Here is a 14,972-nt window from a genome sequence, read left to right as displayed (position 1 = left end):
GGCAACATTGTTTGCCATTCCAATATGCACCCTTGTGCACAATATGAGATCATTTGAACAAACTATGCCATGAATGTGGCGATAAGAGTGATCATTTGGCTTGAAAGCCATTGATCTCCACACGTGATAGCTCGTTTCTGAGAACATTTTTTTATAATAATTGCCGTATTACAAGTTTGTTATTTTTCCTTGGAACTTGGCCACATATGATGACATAACGCGAAGGTTTTGCATTTTTTTGATTTTTTTTTTGAATTTGTTATGACTGTTTCAAAATGACACATTTCTTGGACTAATCAGAAGGCAGAACCTCCCTTCCCACGGATCACCCCCCTAAGCCGATCTGAGCCGTCCACACCATACAGATGCAACGTCTCCTAAACGCACGCTGGCCAACCAAACCCTAGCATCGTGCAGCACACTCCCCTCCCTCTCCCTCTCCCCGACCCATGCGGCGCCGCCTCCCTCTCCCTGACCCAGATCTCCCTCACCGACCCAGACCTCCCTCTCCGCCGTCCCAACTCCTACCCCGCCGCCGGCCTCCCCCCAAGTGCCGCTGCTCTTGACCTGCAATGACCAACGACGATGGCCCCCCATCGCTGCCCCCTCCTTCCCCATCCCGCCGCGGCGAGGAGATCCATTCCCGCCGCCGCCGTTGTCCCCGCCCCTTCTCCCCGATTCAGACCACATCCTCCCACCATAGCTCGCCGCTGGGCCTCCTCCTCCCCTCCTCACAGATCCAAAGCACAAATCCAAACATCACACCATTCGCCCGTTGGCTTCCCCCTCCCTTCCCCTCACGTGCGCGACCTCGCCGTCATCGTCAGCTCGGAGATCTCCCCTTCCCGCCGGCAGCAGCCATGGACGCCGTCGACTCCGTGGTGGACCCCCTCCGCAAGTTCGCCAAGGACAGCGTCCGCCTCGTCAAGCACTGCCACAAGCCCGACCGCAAGGGTAAGGACCAAAGACTCGCGCCTGCTCGTCTAGATCCGGTTCGTTTTCCTCTTTCGCCAGATCTGACGCTGATTGGGCGCGCAGAGTTCACCAAGGTGGCGGCGCGGACGGTGATCGGGTTTGTCGTCATGGGGTTCGTCGGCTTCTTCGTCAAGCTCATCTTCATCCCCATCAACAACATCATCGTCGGCTCCGGCTAGGTGCGAACGCGTCTCCTCCGATCCCGTCTCCCTCTTGTTTGCACGGTTTAGTTAGACTTGGGTCCTGTTGTCTCGCGTTGTGATCTGTTGGATCTGCGATGTGCGCGCACAGTCCTTCGATCTGACCAATATTTAGTAAGCTAGATTTTAGTAGATCCTTTTTTCCTCCAAATAGACCTGCCAATTTCTACCTTGTTAGGAGAATTCGGATGAGTCAAGGGTAATCAGCTGTGGGGAACTGGGGTCATGCTTAAGTCATTGCCGCTAGTTGCCTCAGCAAGACGAATTGGGGCATAGGCTGGTTCCTCACCACACAATTTGGGAAAGAGGAGCTTTTGCAATGTTTTGCTGTTTCTGCACATACCACCAGTTCGCTCAAGTTGGTGTCGATTCAGTGCATCTAAATTGGCACCTACTGAGTAGACAGGTTACATACCAATGTTTGTCCATGGTTCGTGCTATGTGTCGATGTATTCTTCATTCTTTAATGCACCTGTGTTCACGCATGGCCAGCTTTATGTATTCACAATATAAAGTTGATCTATACACGCATGGCAAGCTTTTGTAAAATAAGAAAATAGGTAGGAGTCAAAATATTGTAGGACACGTGTTATGCAGTGTTGATCTATACTTTAATGCACCTGTGTTCACACATGGCCAGCTTTATGTAGCAGTGTCGCGCGTGACCTCAAAAAGGCTTTGAAAGTCCTGATTGAAAATGAAGATGGTACTACTGATTCTCAGACCAGGAACATTGTGTTTCCTGAGCTCTTCCAATCCATTTCTTAGAATCCATGCTGGTGGTGTCTTCTACAATATGTGCATTATTCTATTTACCATGTTAGCTATGGCCGACCAGTCTGTTCTATCTGTTTCATGTGGTCGTCCGATATGTGTGGTGCCAACTGCCAATTCTTTGCTAGCTGATGTCAATAGTCTTTTGGTTCATACAGCTTAGTGCCTCATATATGAATGCTCTTTCTTGGTTTTTCAATTTCTCTTCCCCCTATCTTTTGCTGACTACGTTGATTATATGCCTGTTCTACACCGATGCTCTTTTTTTATGCTGGTCCTATGTCATGGGTGTTAATATCTACTACCTATTTACTGCTTGTTGTGCAAAATCTTTTGGTTATTGTAAATCATTCCCTGTTGTATAAAGTTTGGTTTTAGTCTGTTGCATTTTGTTGGTTCCTATCTTGTCAATGTATACAACAATATGCTTTCTTGGTGGCCATTTGTGCTTCACATTTTTTGGGTATGCTACTTCTCTAATGAGTGGGCGCATCTCTTCTTTGTTTTATCATTCTATATTGTTTTCCTAACCTTTTTGGTATTCTGCTTTCTCCTTGCGGATGGCAAGCACCATTTTGTTGCTTCCTGTCTTGCCAATGTCTACATCAATGTGTGCGTCCTCTGTCTCATCTGCGGCATTACCGTAGGGCAACTCATAATGGGCCTATCAAGCATACTGACCTTGTGATGATAGATAAAGAGGTTGATTTCAGTGCCATTCTGATAAATATATTTTTAGCCCTATGAATTGAAAAATGAGTGCTTCTTGGTTGTTTCTGTTGTTGGTCCAGAAGATTCTTGGTCCTTTTAGTGCAGTACTATACTATGCTCCTTGGCACTTCTTGCTGTGTTAACTAAATGGTTTAGTCCTGCGCTTCATAGAAGCAGTTTTAACTAAATGTAATGAACTAATTAAGTGCCTTCTTTTATTGTTGGCTAATCCTTTGGTTTTATCGCATGCTACATTCTACTCTCTCCATTCCTAAATATAAGTCTTTCTAGACATTTCAAATGGGCTACAACATACGGATGTATATGATGATATGCTACCACTCTAATAAGTCCAAGCACTATAAACCCTATGAACTTAATAATGATACTCTGCATGCTATGAGTAAAGTGCTCTATTTTCTTGCGTCACCTTGTATGAATGAGTATATCGTCTTAACTATCTGGGGACAAAAATCATTGTATTAGCTGAATTTGTGTTATCTTTCTAAAGAACTTGTTGTTGGAAATATGCCCTAGAGGCAATAATAAATTAGTTATTATTATATATTTCATTGTTCATGATAATCGTTTATTATCCATGCTAGAATTGTATTGATAGAAAACTCAGATACATGTGTGGATACATAGACAACACCATGTCCCTAGTAAGCCTCTAGTTGACTAGCTCGTTGATCAATAGATGGTTACGGTTTCCTGACCATGGACATTGGATGTCGTTGATAACGGGATCACATCATTAGGAGAATGATGTGATGGACAAGACCCAATCCTAAGCCTAGCACAAAGATCGTGTAGTTCGTATGCTAAAGCTTTTCTAATGTCAAGTATTATTTCCTTAGACCATGAGATTGTGCAACTCCCGGATACCGTAGGAGTGCTTTGGGTATGCCAAACGTCACAACGTAACTGGGTGGCTATAAAGGTACACTACAGGTATCTCCGAAAGTATCTGTTGGGCTGGCACGAATGGAGACAGGGATTTGTCACTCCGTGTAACGGAGAGGTATCTCTGGGCCCACTCGGTAGGACATCATCATAATGTGCACAATGTGACCTAGGAGTTGATCACGGGATGATGTGTTACGGAACGAGTAAAGAGACTTGCCGGTAACGAGATTGAACAAGGTATCGGGATACCGACGATCGAATCTCGGGCAAGTATCGTACCGCTAGACAAAGGGAATTGTATACGGGATTGATTAAGTCCTTGACATCATGGTTCATCCGATGAGATCATCGTGGAACATGTGGGAGCCAACATGGGTATCCAGATCCCGCTGTTGGTTATTGGCCGGAGAGTTGTCTCGGCCATGTCTGCATGATTCCCGAACCCGTAGGGTCTACACACTTAAGGTTCGATGACGCTAGGGTTATAGGGAAAGTATGTACGCGGTTACCGAATGTTGTTCGGAGTCCCGGATGAGATCCCGGACATCATGACGAGTTCCGGAATGGTCCGGAGGTATAGATTTATATATGGGAAGTCCTGTTTTGGTCACCGGAAAAGTTTCGGGTGCTATCGGTAACGTACCGGTCCCGGGGGTCCACCAGGTGGGGCTACCTGCCCCAGAGGGCTGCGTGGGCCAAGTGTGTGAGGGGACCAGCCCCAGGTGGGCTGGTGCGCCCCCCACCAGGGCCCAAGGCGAAGAGAGAAGGGAAAAGGGGGAAACCCTAGGCTCAGATGGGCCTAAGGCCCACCTAGTGGTGCGCCCCCCCTCTCTCCCCCTTGGCCGCCTCCCAGATGGGATCTGGGGGCTCCTGACACCCCTAGGGAGGGAACCCTAGGTGGGGGCGCAGCCCCTCCCCTCCCCCTATATATACTTGAGCAAAGGGGCAGCCCAACACACGATTCAATCTCCCTGTTTGCGCAGCCCTACCTCTCTCCCTCCTCCTCTCCCGCGGTGCTTGGCGAAGCCCTGCAGGATTCCCGTGCTCCTCCACCACCACCACGCCGTCGTGCTACTGCTGGATGGAGTCTTCCCCAACCTCTCCTTCTCCCCTTGCTGGATCAAGGCGTAGGAGATGTCACCGGACTGTACGTGTGTTGAACACGGAGGTGCCGTCCGTTCGGCACTAGGATCATTGGTGATTTGGATCACGACGAGTACGACTCCATCAACCCCGTTCACTTGAACGCTTCCGCTTAGCGATCTACAAGGGTATGTAGATGCACTCTCCTTCCCTCGTTGCTAGATTACTCCATAGATTGATCTTGGTGATGCGTAGAAAATTTTGAATTTCTGCTACGTTCCCCAACACTTGTCCTTTTTTTGAATGTTCTGTTCATAATATATTGGCTCCAGTGTTTTGATTCTTCTCTTCTGATTCATATAACAGGGCGACGGCCGAAGGCATGATGATAGTTCTATTGCTGTCCTAGTGTAGCGAAGGTAGCCTAGTCAACTATGGTCGCATAGTTAGTCATGCATACAGTTTCATCTGACTGGAGCAGGAGCCTAGTTTGTGCTGATTGTCAATTCTCATTGTGATTGTCCCTATATCTGTGTGACTGATTGTATTTGTATCTGTGTTGTAACTGTGTCATGACAGAAGGAGCCCAGTATATTTGTATGACTGTGATTGATTCTCGATGTTGTTATTTGAAATATTACTTGTGTTTTCTGTCTGTTCTTAGTTAAACATGGTTATTTATTTCTGTCAAATTGTCAAATTGTAATCTGAATAATATGATGCTACCAAAAGGGTCCCCTTTAATAGAAGCTGACAACTGGGACCCATCTGACTAGTGGACCCTTCTTTTGGGAAAAAAGAAAAACTAAATTCGTTTAGACAAAAAGGCCACAACCCAACAATAAAAAGGCTGCAATATTGGACTTGGCCCATGAACCCAACCAAATATTGACAGACAGAAAAAAAACACAAATAGGCTGAATTGTTGCTTGTTTCCAAAATTAACAGGGATCCAATTGCTTTTTTTACAAAACTTACATGGATTGTTTTGCATTTTTTTTGTAGGGACCGACATGTGGCCTGCACATGTCGTAACGTTCAACTAACGGTCCAATATAATGGTGACCTGATGAGTGGCCCCCCTTTGTCATAAACGCGGTTAAGACTTAACGCTTCAACAACTAGGATTGTTTGGAACAGCCCACCACTTTTGTGGTAGTTTTTGAAAAAAAATTCAAAAAAATGATAGTTTTTTGCTATATACTCATCTTTTTAACACTAATGGCAGTACCAGAACTGGCAACTCCAACGGGCGACCCCATTTGGTCCGAGCGTGTCCATTTTGGTCGAAACAAACAAAACCAACGGCCTGACGCGTAGAAGCATACCTATTTTCTGTTCGGTTCGCGTCCAGCTTCACCCTAATCCAACACAAATCTAGACCGGATTTGCCTCCAGACGGACACTGGACGGATGCGCACGCGTCCTCTACTCGTCCTCCATCTGGCCCGCATGTCGGCCGTGCAACTACTCCCCACCGGCACCATTTAATCCGCACGGTGGTCGGGCCAGCACATCAGCATCCCAGCCGCCCTCCAACCCAGCCAGCCCTCTTCTCGCCGCGTCCACATTCTCTCACTGTCCCCTCATCGCGTCCACAAGTTGTGAGTTCCACCGGCTGTTCTCCACCACTGCGCCAGCGTGCGGTCATCCTGGTCTATGCTGGCCGGTTGGCTCCGGAAGCTAGCACATGGAGTCCATATGGAAGGGTGCATTGCACATATGAATGGAGTAGATAAAATTTTGCTCCATGTACAGATCGATCGTTGACTATGCTAGCCGGCAGTGATTTAAAAAATCGCCCAGGTAAGCATACTGCTGTCGCTGCATTTTTTATGGATCCAGGGAATGCAGACGAGATAAACAAGTGTCTGTGTCACCTCGTACAACAACAAAGCTACCTACATTAATACTCTTGTAGCAAGTCTCTGTGGCAGAGGATGTACATATAATGAACTTGCACATAGTCGTCCCATAGTGTACGCTTTCTCGTACGTTACTTAGTAGTACTAGTAGGTAGTAGTCGCCGGCTGCCAAAGTACTAGAACTTTCTCATCTGCTTCTTAACCCCAACCGATTGTCTACACAGCCCATGTGGCTTCGGTTACATGTAAAAAAACTACTCCAGGGAGTATATCTCTATTTCTAACACTCCACATGGCCCCTTCAAAATAGTAATACTCTACCATTAGTTCGAGGTTCGAAGTAGCGCGGAAACAAGATATAATTATTGAAAACTAAGATATTCATTTTTTAAGAAAAAACATAAGATATTCCTTAACAGCCTCCCAACACCTCTATTCAGCAAATGGGTGGCAGTTGTCACAAGTCAATTACTTGTTTACAAGGGAAACTAGGACGGAAACCACAACAAAATGACAAAATAAAAAAAAAACCTGTAGTTTTTCACAAGCTTGAAATGTCTGCTTGAACCCAATCAATAAATAGTTGTCTACCCCTGCATGAGCAAGCAACCTGACAGCTACGGTGTGGATCACTAGCTTAACTCCCTCGTGCTAGCTAGGTAGCTAGCTGCAGCTAGCCATGGCCCATGCACGAGGCATCCTCCTCCCCACGTACTACCACCTGATGATCAGCTGCTACCTGTTTCTAGCCGCCTACACGGCTCGACAGGCCGCCGCGCTATCCTTCGACTACGACTTCACCAACCCGACGGACCGCGAGCAGCTCAACTTCATCAACGCGTCCTACGACGGCAGGGACCGGCTCATCCTCACCGACGACATCTCCAACCTCACCGGCGGCGTCACGCACCGGCAGCCAGTGCGCCTTTGGGACGGCGCCGGCAGGAGGGCCAGCTTCACCACCAGCTTCCACTTCGCCATCGTCCATGGCGGCAACACAACAGCCAACTCCAAACGGGGGGGTGGCACTATGTCGTTCTTCATCGGGCCTTTCCCGCCGCCGGGCTGGGAGGTCGGCCTCCTCGGGCTCTTCAGCGACAAGAACAGCACCGGCGCCGGCGACTCGCGGCACACCCTCGGCGTGGAGTTCGACACGCGCCGGAAGGACGACGGCTGGGACCCCTCAAGCGAGGACGGCACCGCCACCAGAGGCGACCACATCGGCATAGACATCAACGGCACCAGGTGTAACCTGACCAGAAGCCTGCCGCCGTTGAGCCTCCGTGGCACCTTGTGGGCGAGCATCACGTACGACGCCAAGTCCAAGGTGATGAAAGTTGTGGTTCGGAAGACCGAGCTGGCGGCGGAGTCGAGCATGACCTACGAGTTCAATGCGACCATGGATCTCAGGGACCACGCCGGTCTTGTACAGGATGCCGCCGTCGGGTTCACGGCGGCCACCGGACTCCTCAGCCAGTCGCACCAGCTGCTCGCTTGGTCCTTCCACTCAACAGGTAACCACGTATACCATGTGTATGTTTTTTCTGGCCTACGTACGTGTACTAGCTAGTTTCCTTCTACTCCATGCGAAAATGTACGACCCTCTGCCAACGTTGCATGGCAACATCATGTCATCATGTGCATGTGCCCAACTTTCACATCATTGTTACTTTGTGAGTCCACATCGCTTGAGTCCAACCGATCCCTTCCTAAGATCTTAGAGCTGAGAGTGGGAGGGCCATGTTGAAATCCGTATATGTTTTCATACTAAAATGTCTTTTTATTGATATCAGTTTCCGATTAAATTTAGTTATGTGACAAAGAGATATATTTTCTTGAAAAAAGGAATGAAATTCGCACAAACTAAGCTACTGGCTTGGTTCACAATTTTCTCTTTGGCTTTTAACCTCTGAATGCATCGATGTAATCGATACCTCTATGTTTTGATACCATAATGACATTATGGACCAACCAGTTCACCAAAAAAATACGAACTTGACGGAGAAGGGCGAGCAATAAATTTCAACATATTCACCCACACATCAAATTAATTGTTGATTTTTGGACAAAATCAAGCTAACAAAACTATAAAAATCTAAAAAAACATATATGAAATTTATAAGATAATGTATATGTGTGCATATATTAGTTAAAAAGTGTGAAAATTTGAGATGAATGAAAAAACAAAGTAAATCTCTTACATTTTCTTTCCACAGTTTGTACTTTTAACAAAAAAATTGTACATAAACTATATGGTTCTTTTCCATTTTTTAAAATTTCCAGCCGTAACTTTTTGTTTTCTGAAATTGACAAGGGAGCAAAGTTCTCCGGAACATGATGATTTACAGAGTTTAGTGAGACTAAATAAAAATAGAGGAAAAGATGAGCCAAGCCAATGTTTCATGAGGAAAAAAATGGAATTTTTATATTATTTCGAAATTTGTGGAGGATAAATTATTAGAATTATAATTATATTGAACAGCTATGTTTCTGTGAAAAGACATAGCTAATTAGCACGATTAACTGATTCTTATTTTGCTTACAGATCCATCCCCTGCCAATAGAAAATTGTGGCTGATATTCTTATGTATCGCGGCAGTTTTGTTTGCCGGTCTCCTATCCACTGTTCTCGTTCTTCTCTATAGTACTGTTATGCACCGTGGAAGACGGTGTCTTGATGAAACAATTTTGCAAGGTAAACATGTATATCATGATTTGATTTAACTGTTCGATTAAACTGAAAAATGCCACTGGATCTAATACTAATTAATCATGTTTTCCAATCACCAAAAAAAATCCAAGTTGCAAGGAAATTCCCGTACTCAGAGCTAGTAGTGGCGACGGATAACTTCTCCGAGGATAGGAAAATCGGCAAGGGATCCTTTGGCGATGTTTACAGAGGGCGGCTAACAACGCCAGACTTACGGGCGGTGGCGGTGAAGGAGATGCGGCAGCCGACGTCGAGGAGGAACCAGAAGAACTATGTGCACGAAATCGAGACCTTGTGCCAGCTGCGCCACAAGAACCTCTTGTCACTCATCGGTTGGTGCGATGACAATGGTCGTCTGTTGCTTGTCTATGAGCTCGAACCCAACGGTAGCGTCAGCGACCATCTCCATGGCAGCGGCGACGGTGGGGGGACATTGACATGGCCACAGAGGTACAATATACTTCTCGGCGTCGCAACCGCCATTGACTACCTCCACAATGGTGCCTACGACTCGGCCAGGAGGTATGTGCTACACCGGGACATCAAGCCTAGCAACGTGATGCTGGGAGAGGGATTCGAGGCCAAGCTTGGTGACTTTGGGCTCGTGCGGCAAGTCAGCTGCCACGATGGCGTATGTACTCCTTGTACCACCGTGATTGGGAGCATGGACTACATGGACCCCAGGTACATCGAGACTGGCACGCTGAGCCCAGCCTCTGATATATATAGCTTTGGTTTGGTTCTGCTGGAGGTAGCCACCGGCGTGAGACCAGTCGTCCCGGGAAGGGCATCCAACCGAAACAATCTCATCGCCGCCATCAAGGAGTCCTATAGCAGGGATGCCATCCTTGAGATGCTAGATGAGCGGATGAGAGGGGAGTTGAAGCAGTGGCGGTGGCAGATGGAGCGTGTCATGGTAACAGGGCTGATGTGTGTTGAGGAAGAGCGTGATAAGCGGCCATCCATCAAAGATGTCATCAACTTGCTCGCCAAGCAGGAGCAATCTCTGACATCCGTTTGGTCCATGAAAGATTCTTCAATGAGGACGACGGATCGATTTCATTCCATACTAGCTAGCAAGGTTGGCTTCTCAAGTGCAAGGGCATCATCTTTAGCTTATTGATGAATAGTTCCATGAAATAAATTTATGGTCTTAGAGATACTAAATATGTGGAACTTTAAATCATATGGCTCTATAGCCATGTAAAGTTTTATACTTGCCATTGCTATGTCATTGTAACAATAAGTGTTTGTATTTTTTTCTTGAATAAAGTTTCAAGACCTACCACATGAAACTAGTTGCCTACAATAATTGGTTGCTTGATGATGCACACAGTAAAGACATTATTTTCACCTGCATGGATTTTGGTCTTTCGATGCACGATGGCCTCCCTTGTTACCTCCTAGATGATGTGTGTTCCTCTTCGGCATCACTACGAGCCTTACAGTGAAGCAATGTTCCTTGCCATTCTCAAGCAGATTCACTTGCTGCATGATGGTGTCGAGAACCGGAGGGTACTTATTGGCAAAAAAGGACCAGTGGTACTTACCATGTTGACTCCTAGCTAGGTGGGCCGGGTGAGGACCCCTTTGTGTTGGGGAAAGCAGTAATTTCAAAAAAAATTCCTACGCGGACGCAAGATCATGGTGATGCATAGCAACAAGAGGGGAAGCGTTATGACAACGCGGTTGATGTAGTCATACGTCTTCACGATCGACCGATCCTAGTAGCGAAAGTACGACACCTCCGCGATCTGCACACGTTCAGCTCGGCGACGTCCCATGAACTCACGATCCAGCAGAGTGTCGAGGGAGAGCTTCGTCAGCACGACGGCGTGATGACGGTGATGATGATGCTACCAGAACAGGGCTTTGCCTAAGCACCGCTACGATATGACCGAGGTGGATTATGGTGGAGGGGGGCACCGCACACGGCTGGAAACAATCAACTTCTGTGTTCTAGGGTGCCCCCTGCCCCCGTATATAAAGGAACAAGGGGGGAGGCCGGCCGGCCTTGGGGCACACCAAGGAGAGGGAGGAGTCCTCCTCCTAGTAGGAGTAGGACTCCCCCTTTCCTAGTCCAACTAGGAAGGAGGGGGAAGGAAAGAGAGGGAGAGAGGGAGGGAAAGAGGGGGCGTCGCCCCCCCTCCTTGTGCAATTCGGACTCCCAAGGGGGGGGGAGTGGCCAGCCCTATGGCCCCTCCTCTTTCTCACACACAAGGCCCATGTTGGCCCATTAGTTCCCCCGGGGGTTTCGATAACCCCCCGGCACTCCGATAATTATTCGGTGACCTTCGGAACTCATCCGGTGTCCGAATATAGTCATCCAATATATCAATCTTTATGTCTCGACCATTTCGAGACTCCTCGTCATGTCCGTGATCACATCCGGGACTCTGAACTACCTTCGGTACATCAAAACACATAAACTCATAATACCGATCATCACCGAACGTTAAGCGTGCGGACCCTACGGATTCGAGAACTATGTAGACATGGTCGAGACACGTCTCCAATCAATAACCAATAGCGGCACCTGCATGTTCATATTAGCTCCCACATATTCTACGAAGATCTTTATCGGTCAAACCGCATAACGATATATCTTGTTCCCTTTGTCATCGGTATGTTACTTGCCCGAGATTCGACCGTCGGTATCTCAATACCTAGTTCAATCTCGTTACCGGCAAGTCTCTTTACTCATTCCGTAATGCATCATCCCGTAACTAACTCATTAGTCACATTGCTTGTAAGGCTTATATTGAGGTGCATTACTGAGAGGGCCCAGAAATACCTCTCCGACAATCGGAGTGACAAATCCTAATCTCGATCTATGCCAACTCAACGAACACCATTAGAGACACCTGTAGAGCACCTTCATAATCACCCAGTTACGTTGTGACGTTTGGTAGCACACAAAGTGTTCCTCCAGTATGCAGGAGTTGCACGGTCTCATAGTCATAGGAACATGTATAAGTTATGGAGAAAGCAATAGCAAGAAACTAAATGATCATCGTGCTAAGCTAACGGATGGGTCAAGTCAATCACATCATTCTCTAATGATGTGACCCCGTTAATCAAATGATAACTCATGTATATGGTTAGGAAACATAACCATCATTGATTCAACGAGCTAGTCAAGTAGAGGCATACTAGTGATAATTTGTTTGTCTATGTATTCACACATGTACTAAGTCTCTGGTTAATACAATTCTAGCATGAATAATAAACATTTATCATGATGTAAGGAAATATAAATAACAACTTTATTATTGCCTCTAGGGCATATTTCCTTCAGTCTCCCACTTGCACTAGAGTCAATAATATAGATTACATTGTAATGATTCTAACACCCATGGAGTCTTGGTGCTTATCATGTTTTGGCTCGTGAGAGAGGCTTAGTCAACGGGTCTGCAACATTCAGATACGTATGTATATTGCAAATCTCTATGTCTCCCTCCTTGACTTGATCACGGATGGAATTGAAGTGTCTCTTGATGTGCTTAGTTCTCTTGTGAAATCTAGATTCTTTTGCCAAGGCAATTGCACCAGTATTGTCACCAAAGATTTTCATTGCACCTGACGCACTAGGTATGACACCTAAATCGGATATGAACTCCTTCATCCGGACTCCTTCATTTGCTGCTTCCGAAGCAACTATGTATTCCGCTTCACACATAGATCCCGCCACGACGCTCTGCTTGGAACTGCACCAACTGACAGCTCCACCATTTAATAAAAACACGTATCCGGTTTGTGACTTAGAGTCATCCGGATCAGTGTGAAAGCTTGCATCGACGTAACCGTTTACGATGAGCTCTTTGTCACCTCCAGATACGAGAAACATATTCTTAGTTCTTTTCAAGTATTTCAGGATATTCTTGACCGCTGTCCAGTGATCCACTCCTGAATTATTTTGGTGCCTCCCTGCTAAACTGATAGCAAGGCACATATCAGGTCTGGTACACAGCATTGCATACATGATAGAGCCTATAACTGAAGCATAGGGAACACCTTTCATTTTCTCTCTATCTTCTGCAGTGGTCGGGCATTGAGTCTGACTCAACTTCACACCTCGTAACATAGGCAAGAACCCTTTCTTTGCCTGATCCATTTTGAACTTCTTCAAAAATTTATCAAGGTATGTGCTTTGTGAAAGTCCAATTAAGCGTCTTGATCTATCTCGGTAGATCTTGATGCCCAATATATAAGCAGCTTCACCGAGGTCTTTCATTGAAAAATTCTTGTTCAAGTATCCTTTTATGCTATTCAGAAATTCAGTATCATTTCTGATCAACAATATGTCATCTACATATAATATCAGAAATGCTACAGAGCTCCCACTCACTTTCTTGTAAATACAGCTTCTCCAAAAGTCTGTATAAAACCATATGCTTGGATCACACTATCAAAGCGTATATTACAACTCCAAGAGGTTTTCACCAGTACATAAATGGATCGCCGGAGCTTGCACACCTTGTTAGCACCTTTTGGATCGACAAAACCTTCTGGTTGCATCATATACAACTCTTCTTTAAGATATCCATTAAGAAATGCAGTTTTGACATCCATTTGCCAAATTTCATAATCATAAAATGCGGCAATTGCTAACATGGTTCGGACGGACTTAAGCATCGCTACGGGTGAGAATGTCTCATCGTACTAAACTCCTTGAACTTGTCGAAAACCTTTTGCAACAAGTCGAGCTTTGTAGACAGTAATATTACCGTCAGCGTCAGTCTTCTTCTTGAAGATCCATTTATTCTCTATGGCCTGCCGATCATCGGGCAAGTCAACCAAAGTCCACACTTTGTTCTCATACATGGATCCCATCTCAGATTTCATGGCCTCAAGCTATTTTGTAGAATCTGGGCTCATCATTGCTTCCTCCATAGTTCGCAGGTTCGTCATGGTCAAGTAACATGACTTCCAGAATAGGATTACCGTACCACTCTGGTGCGGATCTTACTCTGGTTGACCTACGAGGTTCGGTAGTAACTTGATCAGAAGTTTCATGATCATCATCATTAGCTTCCTCACTTACTGGTGTAGGAATCATTGGAACTGATTTCAGTGATGAACTACTTTCCAATAAGGGAGAAGGTACAATTACCTCATTAAGTTTTACTTTCCTCCCAATCATTGGAACTGACGCGTGGATGCCTTTAGTCCCGGTTTGTAAGGGCCTTTAGTCCCGGTTCCGGAACCGGGACTAAAGTGTCGGTACTAATACCTCCCCCCACCGGGACTAAAGGCCCTCCACGTGGGCAGTGCGCAGAGCCCAGTCAGGAGACCCTTTGGTCCCGGTTGGTGGCACCAACCGGGACCAATAGGCATCCACGCGTCAGCACTTCTGTGGCTGGGGTTTTTGTTTTTTTTGAAAGGGGGGGTTGGGGGTTTTGCGGGGTTAATTTAGGTGTTTCATATATTGTGTTAGCTAGTTATAATTAATAGAGAGAAGTGTCCTCTCTTATGTCCGTGCTTGGTCGACGCTACGTACTATACATACGTATATAGAGAGGACTAGACACGCTAGCTAGCTAGTAAGCAAACGAAGGAAACAACAGATCGTCATGAACATATATGCATATATATATAGAGAAGTGATATCGACCACCTCTCCTTCTCCGAGAGATTGGTCGAACAACAAGTTCTCGTATATCTATCTGACACTACCGGCTACATATATACAATAATTATCTCTTACAAATATAATCATACGGACTCAGGGTCCACATAGAATTC

At 46.1% G+C, this 14,972-nt stretch overlaps 1 protein-coding gene and 1 pseudogene across 1 annotated transcript; both read left to right on the top strand.

The window, feature by feature from the left end:
• Window positions 1-838: 838 nt before the first annotated feature.
• On the top strand, window positions 839-1,220 carry LOC125540780 (protein transport protein Sec61 subunit gamma-like). The gene is made up of 2 exons (XM_048704340.1): window positions 839-954; window positions 1,039-1,220. Exons 1-2 carry the CDS (start codon window positions 861-863, stop codon window positions 1,152-1,154), a joined length of 210 nt encoding a protein of 69 aa, XP_048560297.1. The 5' UTR covers window positions 839-860; the 3' UTR covers window positions 1,155-1,220.
• Window positions 1,221-7,196: 5,976 nt separating this feature from the next.
• On the top strand, window positions 7,197-10,634 carry LOC125540779 (annotated as a pseudogene).
• The last annotated feature ends 4,338 nt before the right edge of the window (window positions 10,635-14,972 follow it).

The sequence above is a fragment of the Triticum urartu genome, chromosome 2 (assembly GCF_003073215.2).
Source record: "Triticum urartu cultivar G1812 chromosome 2, Tu2.1, whole genome shotgun sequence".
NCBI classification, from domain to species: domain Eukaryota; kingdom Viridiplantae; phylum Streptophyta; class Magnoliopsida; order Poales; family Poaceae; genus Triticum; species Triticum urartu.
Note: the sequence above shows the minus strand (reverse complement) of the source record. Positions and strands in the feature narration are given on the sequence as shown.

What these genes read in the sequence shown, in the direction of transcription:
- LOC125540780 (XM_048704340.1), top strand. Translation starts at nt 861, where the DNA reads ATGGACGCCGTCGACTCCGTGGTGGACCCCCTCCGCAAGTTCGCCAAG. An exon ending in CCACAAGCCCGACCGCAAGG is followed by an intron (nt 955 to 1,038) that starts GTAAGGACCAAA and finishes TTGGGCGCGCAG; the next exon opens with AGTTCACCAAGGTGGCGGCG.